Here is a 21,106-nt window from a genome sequence, read left to right as displayed (position 1 = left end):
CTACATCTTCAAAACTCTCACTAATCTTACTCATTAGTATTTTTTTTGAATGACCTGAGTTGCTATAACTAAATAACCTTAATTGTAAAAAACTATCAAATCATTATTGATGGCTTAAAAGTTTATTTTCGGTAAGATATAAGAAGTTGGTAATTAACTAGTTGGAAAGTCCACAATAATTAAATTATTCATATCAGTGTAATCCTATTTTGGCCATAATCATACCTCAATAATGTTGTTTAATGCTATTGTACCATAACGCTGCTAGATTGCCTAACAAAATAAGAAAAAAAATAAAAAAAATAAAAAAAATAAAAAAAAAATATCCGTATTTATTATTAGGAATTAAAAATATTATAATTTTATATCGAACAAAGTTTTTTTTTTATAACTAGGTCGACAAAGAAGCGTACAGCTCATCTGATGATAAGCGATTACCGTAGCTTATAGATATTTGTACCATATACATTGTAAGGGCGTTGCCAACCCTATCACCGATTCCATCCCTGGTCACCTTATCCATCAACAGTAACACAATACTGCTTGAAAACAGTAATACTTAGCTGTGATCTTCTGTAAGGTTGAGGTACTAGCCCAGTCGGGCTTTTGCTTTTGAGCAGGACATTTCTTGCTGTGCCCTACATTAGTTGAAGGAGTGGTAATGAACATCAATAATTAATGACGTGAATGAAATAAAAGTAGATGGAGTAGTTAAAAGTCAAAATAATTCTAGAAAGTAATAAGTAAATGAACCTGGAAATAATATTTACATACTACCTGTTTTTTAAACTGCTGCAATACTGGGTATTCAACATTTCATACTAAATTACGTATTATACAATCAAAAAATATATATTAATTTAAATTCATAGTTTATATAGTTTCACAGGAAAGCTGTACGAAGATGAGAAAAATCCCTCACCATTACTAACCTACATACATATTAGCACTTCTATTTTGCATACAATTATTTTTTGGTAAATAAACGGCAAACTATCAATTCAGTTTTCCTACTTATAAAGCCTACCTATAATGTACTAAAATATACCTACATATAAAGATTAACGAATCTTATCAGACAATTTTATTATTTCATTATTCTTAATCGTAACGTGCACCAGTGGTGATATTAATCTAAATGTATTATTGTTTTATTTTATAGAAATGATTTGTCAACAAAATTAACTAATACTCTTAAATCATTCCGTCAGTATTAGTGAAATAAAATCTACCATGGCGACTCAAACAAAGAAAAATAATTCTGAAAATGAAATAAAAATGGAAGAATACTCCGAAACAGATCCCCTACGGCAGCTAAATGAGTCTAAAGAACAAAATGAAGAAATAAAGAGAACATTTAAAGAAAACTGTTCTTATGTCTTGAAGAACATTACAGTGGAGCCGACGATATTTCTTTTTCTACTTTCAATAATTATAGGACTAATAACAACCCAAAACTTACAATTGGAAAAGGCGTGTCGTGTAAATTTAAATTTTACGACTGCAATTTGTGATGCCCTTAAAGCACAGACTTTGGGAGAACAAAATGTATACGAAAGAGATGTACAGCGTCTTGTAGCTGCGGCTATGACTTGGAAGACATACATCACAGCTACGATACCCTGCTTGCTAGCCCTTTTTGTGGGATCGTGGTCTGATAAAACTGGCCATAGGAAATTTTTCATAATCACTGCAATTACAGGTCAAATACTTATAAGTGTCAACGGCATTGTTAACACGTATTTCTTTTACGAACTCAGTTTGGAGGTAGTCGTTTTTAGTGAAGCTATACTCGATGCTCTATCCGGTTCTTGGTGTATTCCTCTTTTAGTTATATTTGCGTATATAAGTGCAATCACCACAAATGAAAATAGAACATTTCGAATGGGACTTATAAACTTTAGTGTAACTGTAGGTTTCCCTATTGGAATGGGTCTCAGTGGGATTCTATTGAAAATTCTTGGCTATTACGGATGTTTTGGAATAGTTTCTAGTTTACATTTTATTAATCTCGTATATACTGTCTTTATTCTTAAAGATCCAGAACGTACACATGAACAAAAGTTGGTAAGTTCAAAAATTACTTATAACGTTAATTCCAATAATAAATATATATCCGTCAACCCATGTTGGAGCAGCGTAGTTGATTAAGCTCTGACCCTTCTTCTACATGGAAAAATAAGCCCATGCCCAGTAGTGAGATATTACAGGCGGAGGCGTAATATTGTTAATTATTGATAATATTATTTTAGGAAAATTAGCAAAACAAAAACTTTCAGTTAGACTTAGGCATATATTCTAAATATTCCATTCTGGTATAGTGATGACTAAAGTACAGTGTATGCCAAAGTTAAATTTTCACTAAGCAGATATTTTTATTTCAACAAATGTTTGTTTCTGATCTGGAGAATTTCCCTTGTAGATCTTCCCATTTTGCCCATGTAGCACGTATATTCATTGGTTCTGGTTGAATAAACGTAATATTAAGCACTTATGCTTCTTGCATATATGTAAATCAGAAGATAAACTTCTGACGATTCAGCTCACCCAACGACTAAAATTGTACTTGTTGTAAAATTTTGCCCTTATCAAATGCATGCGCATAATACCATCGCATGTAAATTATCAAATTATCAATTAATATTTAAGCGGTTTATAGCCCCACATATAAAAGGTATATCAAGATAAGCCTAAATAAAAATTAGATCTAATACAACAGCTACATAGCAATAGTCAACTACAGATAATAATTTTACGTACATTTGGGTAGAAACACAAAATCGTGCAATATTTTTTTATTAAATAATACGAATTAGTATTTGAAGGAACTATATTAACATCTGTGTCATCCACTACAAGTTTAAATAATGTATTTAAGAAAAAGTGAATAAAAAAGCATTTTATTGATAATTGAGAATTTTAACAAGATAAGGCATAGTAGAAAATATCTTATTTAAATTTTAGAGCAACCCGGCTGTACAAGTACCTCAACTTTCCTCTACTTTCTCAGTCGGTTCAGTTTTAAAAGGAACTATTTGTTCAGAACAATTAAAAATAACCGCTTTTTACTAAATGCATATAGACATGGCTATTTTGGTATATACACGGTAAATACGAGTATACCAAAATAACATTTTTTACAATTTTTGTCTGTCTATATGTCTGTCTGTCTGTTTGTTCCGGCTAATCTCTGAAGCGGCTGGACCAATTTTGACGGGACTTTCACTGGCATATAGTTGATGTAATAAGGAGTAGCTTAGGATACTTTTATCTTAGAAATTTATTTATTTTATAACTGCGAACTGAAGAATAACTTTTTTGTAAAATTCCACGCGACGTAGGCACAGCTGGTATATTAATAAGTAACTTACTTTTATTTATCAGAAAATTCACAATACCGAAATGATAATTTAGGTTAAGTTTTTTTTCGTCGAAATAAAGATCTTCAGTCAACGAATTTTTACCATATCATGAGCAAAATCATACAAGGATGCTAAAAATTCTACATAGACCATCATCTTCCTCGGTGATCTTTATTGCTAACTTTTTATGTAAATGTAATTTCAAAAATCCAACGAGCAATTATAATGTGTATATTGTACATAATATGTTATTTTTTGGGAGTGAAATTATGAATGCATTTCGAATCTGGCTAGCTGGACCGACGATCTACGTAGAGGGTTGGCAAAGACTGGATTAGAATAATAGAAAACCAGAATGTTTACTGCGAGTTTGGAGATACCTATGTCCACCTGTGAACTAAAGTAAGCTGAACCAAATTAAATTTAATGAAATGCTAGACAGATATGTAAAGATTAACGATTTTTATCAGATATACAATGGTAATAATATTATTTCATCATTCTTAATCGTAACTTACACACGAGTAGTACTCGAAACCTAAATATATTATTGAGTTATTTAATAAAAATGATTTATAAACAAAATTAACATATTAACATAGTACTTTATATTATTGAGTCAGAATTAGTGAAATCAAATTTACCATGGCGACTCAAAACCTAAATAATAATTCTGAAAATGGAATAAAACTGGAAGAATACTCCGAAACAGATCCACTACGGCAGCAAAACGAACCTAGAGAAAGACAAAATGAAGAAATCAAGAAAACATTTAAGGAAAGCTGTTGTTATGTCATGAAGAACGTTACAGTGGAGCCGACGATGTTTCTTTTTATATTCGCAGTAATTACAGGAACATTGACAACCCAAAATTTAAATTTGGAGAAGGCGTGTCGTGTAAATTTAAATTTTACAACTGAAATTTGTGATGCTCTGAAAGCACAGACTTTAGGAGAACAAAATGTATACGAAAGAGATGTACAGCATCTTGTAGCCGCCGCTATGGCTTGGAGGACATACATCACAGCTACGATACCCTGTTTGTTAGCCCTTTTTATAGGATCATGGTCTGACAAAACTGGACACAGGAAAATTTTCATGATCACTGCAATTACAGGTCAAATACTTGTAAATGTCAACGGTATTATTAACACGTATTTCTTTTACGAACTCAGTTTGGAAGTAATCGTTTTTAGTGAAGCTATACTCGATGCTCTATCCGGTTCGTGGTGTGTTATTTTCCTATCTATATTTTCCTACATAAGTGCAATTACCACAAATGAAAATAGAACATTTCGTATGGGACTTATAAATTTCAGTCTAACAGTAGGTTTTCCTATTGGAATGGGTCTCAGTGGAACGCTATTGAAAAGTTTTGGCTACTACGGATGTTATGGATTAGTTACTTGTTTACACTTTATTAATCTCATGTATATTTTCTTTAAACTAAAAGATCCAGAACGTACACCTGAACAAAAATTGGTAAGTTCAAAACTCTACTTATAAATAACTACTAATACGAATATAAATAAAAATATTCCATGAATCGTTTGTTTTACGTTAACCGGCGAAGTATATAGTTTTTTTTTTTTTTTTTTTTTTAATATTTAGACTAGCCCTTGACTGCGATCTCACCTGATGGCAAGTGAAGATGCAGCCTAAGGTGGTGCGCGCTTGCCTAGAAGATGCCTATTCACTCTTGAGTCTAAAGTTTATATATTTTGTTCCGGTGTAGTGAGGAAATAGTTCTATCTATGACAAGATTCAATTTACATTTTCTTCTTCTAGTCTATTCACCAGAGATACAGACTTATTTATTTTGGCCAGCATTGGAAAATTTAAAATTCAGTTCAGTCGAATACTAAAATCGTAAACGTGGTAAATAGTCGAGCACATGCAGATTCACGATGCATGATTGCGTCGTATGTAATTTATCAGCTTATCAAACTATTAATAATTCTATATAGTTTGCGTAAACATAATACTTTTATTATTTGTTTGAATCAAAATATAGGTTTTCCTCAACCTAACTCGTGATTACTTTGCTGTCAAATATGAACCGCAAAATATATTTTAAAGTATTTAGGTACGACGGCATGTAAGCCAGTTTACCAAAATCCACCCTAATCTCTTCTCTTATATATGACAACCCTGGCAGACACAGATCCGATGGTTTGTAGAAGACCTGAACCCAGGCCATCCCAGCTTAGAGGCTATGCTGCTGTCAGCGAAAAAAGTCCGTTAACTGATCACTATGCCAGATTGGAAGAAAATAAACCACATACCAGATGATGTCAACGGCTCGACAATATGTCAGTCGGAGATCTGTCCATTTTGTGAGCGTGCGTGACTTCGCTTGCCTGTATAGGTATCACAGTCATATATCATGCCGAAATTGATTTACTATTTCCAAGAAGGGTGTCAAAACATATCCATCTCACTATCGGAGCCGATTGCGATTATATTATATTCAGCACCTTGCTTACCTAAAAAATTTCCAGATAAAAAGTGACCGACAATACGGGTTCCGTAATGGTGGCAGGATTTTCTTGTGTACCTGTGGGACGTGTGGGTAACCACCATTGAAAATATGGGGGAAGCTATACCAATCAGCCAATACAACGTAAAGGCCTCTGATAAGGTCTGGCATAAAGACATTTTAGCGAAGTGATCATCTTGCGGTATCCACAAGGGATTATGCACTTTTCTTGATAGGTGCAGCATAACTACTATTCCACTAAATAAAAATTAAAATACTTTTTCAGCGCTTAAAACTCAGAAAACATTTCGAAAATTGAATTTTTTTTTTATGTCGAGGACCTTTAAATATTTTTGTATTTGCACTGCACATAGTTACTCATTTTGACTAGCTCATCGGCCTACCTTTCAGTGAGCCTACTTTCTGCTCCAAGGGTTGTGAGCTTGATTCCCGTCCCGAGTCTATGCCTACCATAACTATTCATTTGTATATGTATTATTTATAAGTATATTTATCAAAAAAATGTGGCTCCATCAGTCTACTGTTACCTATAACACAAGCATTAATCGCTTATCTTAAGAAAAGACGACCGTGTATGTACGTTTAAGATATTAGGACTTGGACTTACCGGGATGACTGAACATGGGAACTTTTTGAACATCGCCGATTGAATTTAAAAAAAAAAGGTTTTCACAGTGTCGGTTTCTTTACTGATGTAATTACTACCGATTTCTTCTTTTAAAAGCACAGTAATTTTTTCGTGTTTATTATTTATTATTATTAAATAAGAATTAGATGCGTTGATAAGGGGCTCACAATAAAAGTTTTCTCACAAAATATGGAACTTGAAAAATAATCGGACTGGAACCAGGGCCTTCTGGTTTCGGGACCACCCGATTTCCCACCTGAGCTATACCTTGTAGATGGTGGCAAAATTTACCTTCGTATTCAAATGATATTGTAGCAATTTTTCATTATCTGAAAACAAGGATAAAATGACATTTTCTAAAAATGAATGCTAGCTAGATCGATTTATTGCCCCCAAAACCAACAACCGTTTCCGAGATTCAGATTACATAACAAGAATTGCTTGTTTTAAGTATTACATATTTAAAGATATCTAGTTCGACTATTTAACTAACTCTTTTATCCGATAAGTCTTTTAAGATTTCAACAGATGCACAAATAATAACTAATGAGGAACGTGCATCGATAATTATAAATAAAAAAAAATAAAATAATGAGTAAGTATGTATCGACGCAATTTTTCAAATTGTAGTCAAAAATATTATCATTTCGTTACCTTCGTATGCGAGGATAAAAAAGATTAAATAATAATTCTTATCGACTATCGGTATGATAAATTAATAACCCAATTGTAGCTCTGACGTAATGATAGTTAGATCACTACAAAATTTAAATTGTTTTCCTTAAAATACCATATACTAATAATATAATATTTACGTTTTGAAATTCACATATAGCTGTTGACTTATTAAAGCCTATATGTACTATATGGATGTAAATTTGTTAACTATGAAAGAATTATAGGAATCAATTTAGTGAATTCACAAATTAAAGATCAAAAAAGCAATCAAATAAATCTTCACTCCTTATAACAGTAAAAGTATAGTAGAGATATATAAAAAGATTATAATTGAACAATGAAAATTAATCATATTACAATCATCTAATAAGACACTGGGTAATTAATAAATAAATATACTAAATTGTAACCGCCTATAAACGTATTGGCAAAATACTCTTTACCATATTAGAGAAGGAGGTAAATAATTTTCATATTACGAAGTGTAACATAACGTAACGATATCGTAACGATTCTACCATATTGTTATAGTAACAACTGGAACAAACTGCTGTACGTGTACTCCAAGGTACAGTGGGAAGGCTTACAAGAACAAACAATCGGACAATCCAGATGCTTTTATTCTGCCTCTTTACTGTCCGAGACCAGAATGGTCATAACTGCTTTTAAATTAATTAAAATGTAGAATACATTTTTTGAGTATAGGATTTTAAATACGTATTCGCGAAAATAACCCAACCATGCGTATTATTGTTTAATATTACGGTTCAGCTTGTAATATCCCACAGCTGGGCATAGGCCTCTTTCCACGTGTAGGAGAAGAAGGATCAGAGCTTAATCCACCGCGCTGCTCCAGTACGGGTTGGCGGATTCCAATGCGGGTTATTTGTTTAAAATACTACGAAGAATTCTTTGGCCACTTGAATGGCAAACAAGCATACGGTCAGCGTGATGGTAAGCGGTTAAGATTAAATAGCTGAAGAGAAGCATCGCTAGCGCATTGCCGAGCCCACCTCAACTATCAATATAGCGCGCTTCAGGATCTTTGGCAACTTTACTCACATCATGAACACAATACTATTTGAAACCAGTATTATGTTGCAGCGATCTTCAGAATAATTTAATATTCTTAAAAATGCACTTTTTCATAATAGGTAACGATGTTTGTGCAGTCCTTGTGGGTCTCCCCACCGTGCCTCGGAGAGCACGTTAAGCCGTCGGTTCCGGTTGCTATCATGTACACCTGATAGCGATCGTTACTCATAGTAGGGAATATATCCGCCAACCCGCATTGGAGCAGCGTAGTGGATTAAGCTCTGATCCTTCTCCTACATGGGGAAAGAGGACTATGTCCAGTAGTGGGATATTACAGGCTGAATCGTATAATAGGTAACGAATTATATCTAATAGTATATGTTTTAACTTATATTACTTTTTCAGCACGATGGCAAAGGTTTTATATACAACTTTAGACTGTTTTTCGATTTTAAAAACATCAAAGACACCTTTAGAGTGATGTTTAAGAAGGACGCAAACAACAGTAGATGGAGAGTGTCTATATTGGTTCTAGTTGTATGTTTATTGTTTGGACCTATTCATGGTAAGCATTTTATTTATTAAACTAAATATATTAATGAGTTTAAACATAATAATCAGGATCTGGTAGTTACAGGAAGGGTTTAAGGAATTATTTTGGCTTTACCTGTACAAGTATCGTACAACCTACTTTTACTTTGGAGCGAAATAAACCTTTTAATTAAAACTACAAGCTGGTTACCGATCTCTTTTAGATTTAAAATTAACTCCTTCAATAACTTCACTTTTAGTTATTAAGTACTAACATTAGTTATTAAGCTTTCATCTTTTATTTTTACTAACAATTATGGACCTCTTTGTTGTCTGAGTAATAAACATTTTTATTTTTATTTTTTATTTATTTTTAATAACTATATTTAAGGCTTCCTCAAGAGTTGTAGGCGATTTGAGCCTAACAATACGCATCATATTGTCAGGAATGTTGTATAAAATACATTCAGAGCCGTTGTAAACAACAAATTTAGCGCGTTTACATTTTAACATTAATGAAAAACGAACATCTTGAATTCTGTTACAAAATTCTAAAAAGCTTTCTCTTAGTAAATATAGCCAATTTATACGCGAGCGAAACTTAGATTTGAATGAACCAGACAATTTTTCAAAGACAGTTAAATGCAAGCACAGAGAAAAGCTAGATATTTTATTTAATTGTATTTAATTAATTCAATGAAAATTACATTATTTAAAACAAAAATTATTAACTCTCCATCATTACACTATTCTGTGTCAGTTTCAAACAATTAGAACAGAGATTAGATCGTATAATTTCATACAGACTTATCTAACTAATAAATTGTTACATGAGCAAGGTTCGATTGTAAATAAAATTTTATTAAAATTAACGAAAAATACAGGAGGAATTTAAGGACATTGAACTGGCGAAGAGTTCCACTCACCAACTACTTGTTACTCTCCCATACACGATAATTTTCGCTCTACACACCTCAAAAGAATATTTATTCAGTTCGTCGCATTTTCTCTACTTTTGTAGAATTAAACATCTACTATTTCTAGACATATTTCGACGTGGTATAAATGTGTTAAATAAGGATTTTTACAAGAAAATCCTAGCGACAGGGCCACTTTTGGATTGGAGCATACTAAGCCTTTTAATTAAAACTACTTAAATAATAATTATTCTCAGGAATTTCACTGAGTTCTATTAAATAAAATAAATAAAAAAGACCTTTTGTCGGTTTATTATAAATCTTAATCCCAATACATTGTGGCTCATATTTATACATAAAAATTAATTTAGTAATTTTAATAGTTGTAAAATAACTTGTTACAGGCGAGGTTTCTGTAATGTACATATCTACAAGATACAGATTCAACTGGGACGAAGTAAATTTTAGTTTATTTCAAGCGTATAATATGGTTACTCACACTATTGGTAAGAAGCGTTGTCATACTATTTATAAGTAACAATTTAAAATATAGTCACTAGTGTGTTATTTTATGTATGTTACTTCAGAACTTTTTACTGAGTCGGACCAATTTTAATGAATTCTTTTTTCAATCGAAAGTTGATGTTTGTCATGTGGTCCCATTTAAATATAAAAGAGATTTGACGATTACTTTTCGAGTTATATCTAATAATGCGTTTTTATTTGACTATTTTTGAAGTGAAAACTTCTTTAGCGGTATTGTACACTTTTTTTGTGATGGATTAAAAACGTTAAACTCGCGGCAAGACACGTGACCTGATCGAAAATTTGTAAGATAAAGGGCGCGTTCACTAAAGGCCCACAACGCCATCGACCACAAGCGCTGTAATTGCTGTGCCACTGACGTAAAAAATGACACACATGAGTTCACGTTATTTTTGACGTAAACTTGTGGAGGCCTATGTCCAGCAGTGGACTGTATAGGCTGTAATAATAATATTGACGTAAAAAAAGCAGCTTTCGTCGACCTACGTTATATTATAACCTCATAACTTATTACTGTGTTTATACTTTTTGGAAGTTTTTGATAACAGATGTAGCAACATCTATTATTTAGTTCGAAAGTTAAAAAAGTATTTATGAGTAAATTCACACACGGCAGAAGTGAAATTTCTGAAAAGTAACCCACATGAGATTTGTAATGAATTCTATCTAATTCTATCACTGACTTAATTCTATACATTGGTGTGTTTGTTCCTTTATAGTGACGCATATTCGTTTCACCGAGTTGCAAATCACTACGATTTCACAGAAGTATTACTTCAAAATTACAAAGAATTGTATCAATATTATCTTATCAAATGTGACATCAGTTCATTATAACGTTTCTTATCGTTTCAGGAACAATATTTTCCATTACGGTGTTCAGTAAATATTTGGGATGGCACGACTCAGTTCTGGGTATTATATCTACAATAAGCAAAATTGCAGCCTCATTTATATACTGCTTCGCGCCGAACGCAAAGATTTTCTTTATTGGTTTGTATTTAAAGAAAAAAAAAAATTTTTCATGAACATTTTACCATACTCTATTTTTACTAGTCCAACCAGGCCAAATATATTGCCCACACATACACATGCTTATGATGACGTAAATTGAGCGTTTGAATTTGCATGTAATTTAATTTATATATATTTCACATTTTTTAATCTATTACTATATTACTAGAGACTGTTAAATGTGATGTAATTATTGATTTATTTACTTGCAAATTTAATAACTTGTTAACGAAAGATATTGTTCATCAATAACCCGAACAATATTTATTTTAGCTTTAGTGAAATTTACAAAGCAGAATGACAAAGACTAACGGCGTTAATAGACTGATACGATAGATACGAGTTAATTTCATTCGTCAATTTATTAATTTAGACCGATATTATATTAAGTTTTTATTAGATTATTATTATTGCTAAAAACTATTGAAGTAAACCTTTTTGCTGATTGATTCAGCTAAATCATTTATAAAACATTTTTTGTTGAATCCAGATTTTTTTATCTATACTAATATTATAAAGAGGAAAGATTTGATTGTTTGTTTGCAGTGAATAGACTCTAAACTTCTGAACCGATTTGAAACATTCTTTCACTGTTGGAAAGCTACACTATTCTCGGGTGACATAGGCTGTATTATATTTTCAAACAAAAAAATAAAGGGATTTTTTTTTGTAAATACCCGTGCGAAGCCGGGACGGAATGTTAGTCTATTATAAAAGTACAAAGTAGACAACTATTTATAAGATTCCACTTGAAAAACTGTTATAAAAATAATTTTAGGTATGACATCTACGTAGGCGATATCGCTAAAAATATGTACGGTTATCATTTATGAAACAGCACGCTGGTGGAATTACACATGATTTTTTTTTATAACCCAGGGTTTTAAAAAGATTATTTTATCAATTGATATTTAACTCGGTTATTTTATCAACACTAATTTGATAAGGCGAAAAAATAATTTATTTCTTTGATTGTTATTGTTATAAAAAGTAAAAAATAAGTAAAATTGAATTTGAATTACTTACGTTTCGCTTCATACTAACTACTGCTAGGCATATGTCTCTTTCCCCATGTAGGAGAAGTATCAGAGCTTAATCCACCACGCTGCTCTAATGCCGGTTATCGGATATATTGCCTACTATGAGTAACGATCGCTATCGGGTGTACATGATAACAACCGGAACCGATGGCTTAACGTGCTCTCCAAGGCACGGTGGGGAGACCCACAAGGAAGGCACAAACACCCAGACTACGGCAGACATCTGTATGGCCAATACAAATGTTTGTCATGTGCGGGGATCGAATCCGCAACCACCAGGGCAAACAGCCACAAACCAGTGCTGTGACCGTTGCGCCAACGCGTCGTCACTTACGTTTACGAAACTTTTTTTTTAATAAAGGATGACATAAACAAATCCAGAAAGATTCTTGACGCTAGTGAAAACAAATATAATTTAAATAATATTAATAATTAACATGTAATACCACAAAATATACTTATATATGTGAATCGAATGAGGAAATAAACATCTGTGATAATTTAAACAAACATCACAGAACAATGACGTTACAAAAATAAAAGTGTTGTCAATTAGTTACTTAAAAGATATAAATGTTTGCGCAAGGATCTAAAACATTTCTGAATTACAATCACGTATTTAGAAAATAAAATTAGTTTAAGCCGTAAAATATCACTATTGCACTGTCTTTTAATGAATTAAGTAGTTGTAATGTTACTCTAAAAATATTAAATTAATTAAATTATGTGGAACGTTCTTACTCTATCTCATCACGAATACAATTTAAGCAAAGCATACATACGTAGTTTATTCCAAACTTATTCCATTCGAATCATAATATAAATATAAAGGCTTCAGATTGCACTAATTGTAAGATCTAAAACTCCTATCGTCAACAGAAAGGTACTCTGTATACAATATTCAAGTTAACCCGTTATTAATAGAAACTTATTCTAGCTAGGATTATTTTTTAACTAACTTCAAAAAAGGAGGAGGATACTCAATTATATTAATGTAGTAATTATATAAATATAGTTATAAAAATATATTTATATGTTTTTTATGTACGTTCGGGGATAACTTCGTCGTTTATGAACGGATTTTGTCTCGATCTAATATACCATCTTGTGTGTTCCGCCATATTGGATTTAGTAATATATAAATGCTTCAAAATCTAGTTCCAGGATTCCACCTTAACAAACATACACAGATACATAATTACATGCGTTCTAAGTCAAACAAAAGCTTTGAAAAATGAAGTACAAATCAAAAGATATTATAATTATATGATAAAAATTATCAAGTTTTATAATAAGTTAATATTAAAGTGAACTTGTCTGTGAAGTCAATATACTATAAATATATTAATTTTAACTATATAATTTAAAAAAATATTGTTTACATAAATTTCATTATATTTCTAGCGCCCGTGGTTGATATATTAAATGGAACGTCCCTTCTGGCTCTGAGATCGACAGCCTCCAAATTAGTGTCACCTGATGAATTTGGTAAGTAATGTTTCAGATAAAATATTAATACTCCACTTCTAATAATTTATATAGTCTCTTATTACTCAAGAGATTAATTATTTACAATACTGATCTTGCCTCGTAGAGCATAATGCGGAATTCATATTTGTATGGGAATCTACTAATCGATTTTTCGAATATCCTACAGATTTAGTTCTGTTAAACATATGAAATAGTTGTAAATACTATTGTGTTTAGAATGGGGCTCGTAAAATATTACAATAGTAGATATATGAATTTTAGCAAAGAGAATTTAACATAAGATGTTTACGCATTAAAATATTCTGAACCTACGACGTAAATGGGTGTTTCACAGGGATCATTTTTCGTTCAAATTTTTTTTCTTATATATATATTAATGACTTGTGTAATAAACGGTATTTGTAACATTGTATTACTAGGATATTTATTTTGTGTAAAAGAATTTAACGGATAAAAATATTTTCAATGTAAAAACTTTTTTGTAATGTCTTGCGGCAAAAAAAAATTAAGAATCCATAGACTTTGACCCTGTTCTAGTAGTGTTATTATAGCTTTTGGTATTGAGTAAGTATTTATTGTTAAAAATACTTTTACAATTGTGCGATAGCACGTGATAGTATGTGATAACATGTAGATGAAACTAACTCAGGCTCTAATTTGTAGCAAGTTGTATAGCTGGCAATAAAATTAACTGGTATTGGAGATAATAACAACTAATGTAGTATAAGAGCTTAACGTAAGTAATGGCGTTTTATTGCATCACGTGCATTTATCTTTAATATCACCTTGTTGATAGTATTAAATAAAGAGATGTTTAAAGGTTATCTTAGAAACTACAAAACTAGAATAATATTATTTAATTATGCAGATGATCATACTTAAGATTTTAAGCATACGTAAAATAAGTTTTACTATAATTAGCAAGGTTACAAAACGAGAATAATATTATTTAATTATGCAGATGATCATATTTAAGATTTTAAGCATACGTAAAATAACTTTTACTATAATTAGCAAGGTATATTTAACTCCTCAGAAGACACGTAGGTAACTCTACTTGTATTTAATCAAGTTTTTTTTTGTAGTTACTTCTTAACCTACTCCAGTAAAATACTTTTTGAGTTTGTTAAATATTTACAAAGCCACGCGCGAATTACGCGTTCCACTTTAAGCATTCTAGTTTCAGCGGTAGTATTGAGTCCATCGAACTCCTCAGTTAATATACGGAACCACTTAGTTATAAGTGTGTTCTCAAATGCTATGTAAATCAACTCCAGAATACAATCTCTTATGTCAACATTTTAAGAATAAATACATGTATGTGTATTTTTAGTTTAAATTAATTTAATCAAGATGGACAGAAAAAGAACAACGGCGTAATAATTAAATATACAAGATAAAACTCTCGTTTTCTTTTTAACCACCTTCAAAAAAGAAAGAAGTTCTCAATTAGAATGTTTTTTTTTATATATGTTACCTCAAGACTTTTAACTGGGTGGACTCATTTTGATGATTTTATTTGTAAATCAAAAGGTGATGCGGATCATGTGGTCCAGTTTAAAATAAATTGAGATACATGCGCTGCTTTTGTATAACTTAATTAGCCCGGGCGCTGAAATTCAAAATACGCCGTTACAATGTACAAAATTTGATTGAATAATATAGAGCCTTACCGTTGTTTTTTTACGTTAAATATTTCTTATATTAACATCCGTTCTACTTAATGTAGATATATTGAAAAAATGAGTGCTCCTATCTGACCCAATGGTCATATCAAACATAATTAACTTGGCGAGTGTCAGGCTATTAAAAACGGTAAAGTTTCCAAAATATTTTAAAAGACAACAAATATATACTTATAACAAAAAAAAAAGCCTACAGTGTTGGGCCATGTCCTAGCTTTTCTTAGTCTTGTCTGAAGCACATTATCATAAAACGCACGCCGATAGGAAACAAATTTTGCTGTACAAAAAAGGTACGGGCAACTAAGAGCCCGCGGATGTTTTATGAAAATTAGGAACAGTTTGAGTTTTGAATTTTTGACACACATCTGTGATTTGACTGTTGCCTATATCTACTTTTAAATTTCAATCGTCATCTATATTGGTCTTAAGATACAAAACGTGTTTTAATTTTGAATGAATTGAAAACAGCACAAACTAATAAAAATAATCTTGTTATTAGCCCTAAAGAGCTAAATTCGATAATAGATTTGAAGGTTGAGTTAATTCTTGATATTTTATATAATAATTAGATTACTTTATTTGTAATTATTATCTATATTTACAATTCACAATTTAAGAACTAAATATTTACAGATAGTTATGGTAAAAATCATATCTGCGTGGAATGGTGCCAAGAATGCTGGATTATTATTAGTATTAGTATATTATTATTATTAGTTTTCTGTTTAACTTGAAAATAAAGACGACACAAAATTACATTTAAAAAAGCTTACTGCTAGATGACATCCACGGCTTAGTTATTTTGTAGTTGTGTCATGTGAGATAATAACGAAACGGACAGATAATAATACTTACTGAAAACATATTACAAATGGCGCGCTGAAATGTGACCAGTTGTACATTTAGAGTCCAGCTCTTAAAAAAAGTTAACACTGAATTTGAATATGTTTCCAAATAAGCACCCGTCCCTGCCCCTGCCGTAACGTGATATGAACTTTTTACTAAATTAAGCAATAAAAGAAGGTTTCTCTAAAGTGTGTAAGGACTTTCAATTATCTTGGTTTTAATCTACCCAATTCTGACTCATCGGTCATTTTACGTAAATAAAAATAACTACATAATATAATTATTAAAAAAAGATTAGATCAGGTAACATATGAGTGAGGTACCCGAGCACGTCCCTTCATGAATATTATTAAACTTCACAAAATATTTGGAATTGTTTGAAATAGCATATTTGTACCCTTGAGTGGGCATAATATGCAAGAGTAGTTTTGGGTAAACTTATTTGTGAATGAAGAAGGCAAATTTTATACAGGTAAAATTACGAGTATATAAAGAAAAAATATGAATTCTAAATTACAAAAAAGAGTTAATAATAAAAAACTTAATCATTGGTATTTAATATTTGATTTTCCTATTATATAATATATATTCTTATTATATCAGGCATCATATAAATGTAATTGTATACATATTACGATGTCTGCTTATTCTTTGTAAATTACATGTTAAAATATTCCAACCTTAAGAAAACAATTTCATTATTTTAAGGTGCTCATGCAGAGATTCTGTTTTTATTCTTAAGGACCTCTAGAAGAAAAGATATTAGAACTATAATATTTATTATTTCAGGGAAAATAAACTCAATATTTGCGTTAGCTGAAAACATCACGCCGTTACTATATGTACCGTTGTATACAAAAGTGTATGTGGCTACAATGGAGACTTTACCAGGAGCTTTGTTCCTAGTTGGATCCTCCATGACTCTACCAGCTCTTGCCGTTTTCATGTAAGTTGCTTTATCATAATATGTCAAGTTTTTACTTGATATTTATAAAAAAATAACAAGTGTATACTATATACTACATAAGTAATTATTTTACGTTGTTTCTAAAGAACCTATAAATATTATGTAAAAGTAGTAATTGTCTATTTTTTAACCGACATCAAAAAAGGAGGAAGTTACTCAATTCGACCGTATATATATATTTTTTTCTTTTTTGATACGGATTTTGATAATTATTTTTTATTGGAGAGGAGATATCATAAGTGTGGTACCATGATAAGGATACCATGCATGATCTGATGATGGGATCTCAAAGAATCCGAGGGAAACCCTCGAAAATCCGCATAACTTTTTACTCTGTGCACTGATTTTGATGATTTTTAATTTAATCAAAAGCTGATGTCTATCATGTGGTCACATTTAAATTTCATCAGGATCTGATTACAACTTTTGGAGTAATCTTTGATAATGCGTATTTACTTGACTATTTTTTCTTCTACCTACGTTGTATTACCTGTCGATGTAATTGTTGTCGTTTTTTTTTTCATTTGCCAGCAAACACAATTATAATTATATATAGACTGATATTCATTCTGTAATTATGAAGTAATGGCATTAAAATATATACAAATATACCCCTCATATATATACGCTTCAGGCTTCAGCCTGTAATATGCCACTACTGGGCATTGGCCTCTTAATTAATTTAATCCACCACGCTGCTCCAATGCGGGTTGGCGGATATATTCCCTACTATGAGTAACGATCGCTATCAGGTGTACATGATAACAACCGCGACCGACGGCTTAACGTGCTCTCCGAAGCACGGTGGGGAGACCCACAGGGACTGCACAAACACCCAGACCACGGCAAACACCTGTATGGCCAATACAAATGTTTGTCATGTGCGTGGATCAAACCCAAAACCACCAACGCAACAGGCACAATCCATAGCTATGACCGCTGCGCTAACACGGCCTCATATATATAAAAATAACATAAAAATAATACCCCTCTGGTAAACTTGCCCATGTGCCGTCTAGGTGCGTAAGGCCGACGGTTGCGAGCTTGATTCCCACTCGGAGTGGGTATTTGTATTTGCACAAATATAACGTCTGGTCTGAGTGTCTGTGTCTGTCCTTTCCGTGAAACAGAGAGCACGTTGAGATGACGGTCCCAGTTGTTATCATAAGCGCCTGATAGCGATCGTTACGAGACAGTATTTTTATTGTACAATAGAATGCTTAGACTACCTACAAAACTATTTGAAGAAATATACGTATACAGAGGTCTATACATGTTGTTTTTTTTTTTAATATAAACACAATGTATATAGTCATGACGTTTTTAAATACCCGGTACGAGGTTTATTTCAAAAACAACCCAGACAAAGTATTTTAGTTAATAATATTATTCAGTAATTTTTAAATAAACCTTTTTCATAATATTAATTTATAATATTTCAGATGGCTGTTTGTGGAGCACAGAAAGATCCAAAGGAAACAAACCAAACTAAATGTCGAGTTAGCAGCTAAAGAACAGTAGAAATTTAATATTATATAAATACCCAAAATGATTACAGAGATCCCACCGACGTGGAACAAATTACTTCAAAAGAATCGTGAAAGTGTAGACGAGACCAAGCCTTCACGTCTTGCTTTAACCCAATTAATGAATAAGTAAAATCGTTTTGATAATTTACGACACCTATTTTATATCATTATTAAATATTTAAACAAAAAGCAATCTTTTATTTCAACCCAGTTTTAAACAGAAGAAGTGTATTTATGGTATTTTATTATAATTGATTTTTAATTTGAGTGATAGAAATAATTTACACAAATATAATGAAAAAACCTTAAAAAATTAAGTCAACAAAAACTTACAATTATTACATTTCTGTATAAAGAATTAAATTCTACAATGTATCTCTGTAATTTGCGTCAACATCTGTTTGATTAAAATCGATCGGTCGGTTTTTGATATGATATTCAAAAATGTTTAGAATTCCTAATGTGTGGGTAACACAAAAATAAAATCGTACACATTAAAATCGATGAACTATTATACTGATTCAAACAACGCAAAAGAAACCGAAAAGTAATTTACAAAAATATATATTAAAATCACAATTTTAAATTTAAAAATGTGATATTAATTATTATTTACTTTAAGTTGAGTCTGAGGGCGATAAGAGTAAAAAAAATTACACCTGTAAAAAAGATTTTCAGACATAAAAATGATTCTTTAATATGTTTTTTTTTGTGTTTTTAATTCATTACATTAAATCATTTCTCCTAAATACTTATAAAAGTAGAAATTATTATAAAGAGTGAAGAAAATATAGATTTCGTCTTTTTGACCCTTGTAAAAAAGTATATTACCTAAATGTAACGATCGATTTCGTTCATTTACAAAAAAAGGTATGAGGAAATATACGTTTATAAGATAGATATAACTAGATAGAAACTGAGGTAGGGCACAGCAGGAATTTCCTGCTCAAAATCTGGAGCAGCCCGACTGGGGTAGTACCTCGACCTTACAGAAGATCACAGCTAAATAATAATGTTTTCAAGCAGTATTGTGTTCGTGTTGGTGAGTAAGGTGACCAGAGCTCCTGGGCTCCATTGGGGATTGGGTCGGCAACGCGCTTGCGATGTTTCTGGTGTTGCAGGCGTCTATAAGCTACGGTAATCTCTTACCATCAGGTGAACCGTACGCTTGTTTGCCGACCTAGTGACATAAAAAAAAGATATACGTTTTAATTAATAATCGATAATTTAGATATACGTTTATAAGATATAAATCAATGATAATTATTCGATTAATAAAAATTAACTCATTAATGATTAATAATTATATCTGGTTGTCATGCAACCTTCTGTAAATCCGTCCATATTCATCGTATCACAAACATTAGACAACATTCACAAAAATTTAGAATCATATTCTAAATTTTTATATATTCTATTGGATTCCGAATCAAGAATTAAAAAAAATAATCTTAAAAAATTAAACGTGTCAATTTCACGGGCATAAATCCGAATAAAGATATACTGAATCATTTAGTTTTAGTTATTTTATTAATATTTCTTTACATAAGCTTAAACGGTTAATATCGATAATAATTTCTTTAAATCGAATCATTTTTTTTAAAGACATTTCATCAATATTTAAACAAAACCTCAATTCTAGCCAGTTAGGAGCTACTATGTCACAGTTCCAGACAGCGACAGTCATCCAGAGGCGGTAAAGTTATAGAACCTCTATTATTCGGATGTTATTAAAAATTATCCCAAACATAAAAAATATTTAAATCTTATTCAACATTAAATTATTTTGTTACATTTGCTTTTGTAATAGATAATATAGAATCGATATTAGAGTGTATTTTGTTAAGAAAAAATCCCAAAAAATATTTTATTTTATTTTATTTATTTATTCCATCATCTTACATCTAACATTACACGAATGAGACTACTTTACGATCATCTCTATTATCTATGTCTATTATTAAAACAGTCGTAGTTTTCCTGTTTCCTTGATTAGTGTCAGATGGAGCAATAATTATATTCCTTACTACCAAAGCATAGAAAGATGGGATCTAATTACCAATAAAATTATTCATTTTTATATTAGGAAATTTAATTGTTGTGTGGTTACGGAAGTAAAGAATATAGCCACACCCTGTTGTCCCGTAATAGGTGACTAAGGGATAACACAGTTCCACTACCACCTTGGAACTTATAAAGCCGACCGATGGCGGGATAACCATCCCTGCCGACTGCCCCCCTTGCTGGCTTTTTTATATCATACCAGAAGTCTATCACCTAATAATAATTAAAGATTAATGTCCCTATCGAAAAAAGATATGTTATCATTTAATGTTT

At 31.3% G+C, this 21,106-nt stretch overlaps 1 protein-coding gene across 1 annotated transcript; it reads left to right on the top strand.

Moving 5' to 3' along the window:
• The first annotated feature begins 1,884 nt into the window (after positions 1-1,884).
• Positions 1,885-18,958, top strand: LOC123654703 (solute carrier family 46 member 3-like). The gene is made up of 7 exons (XM_045590590.1): positions 1,885-2,067; positions 8,609-8,768; positions 10,056-10,157; positions 11,053-11,190; positions 13,656-13,739; positions 17,063-17,219; positions 18,683-18,958. Exons 1-7 carry the CDS (start codon positions 1,885-1,887, stop codon positions 18,759-18,761), a joined length of 903 nt encoding a protein of 300 aa, XP_045446546.1. The 3' UTR covers positions 18,762-18,958.
• The last annotated feature ends 2,148 nt before the right edge of the window (positions 18,959-21,106 follow it).

This window comes from Melitaea cinxia, chromosome 6 (assembly GCF_905220565.1).
Source record: "Melitaea cinxia chromosome 6, ilMelCinx1.1, whole genome shotgun sequence".
NCBI classification, from domain to species: domain Eukaryota; kingdom Metazoa; phylum Arthropoda; class Insecta; order Lepidoptera; family Nymphalidae; genus Melitaea; species Melitaea cinxia.
Note: the sequence above shows the minus strand (reverse complement) of the source record. Positions and strands in the feature narration are given on the sequence as shown.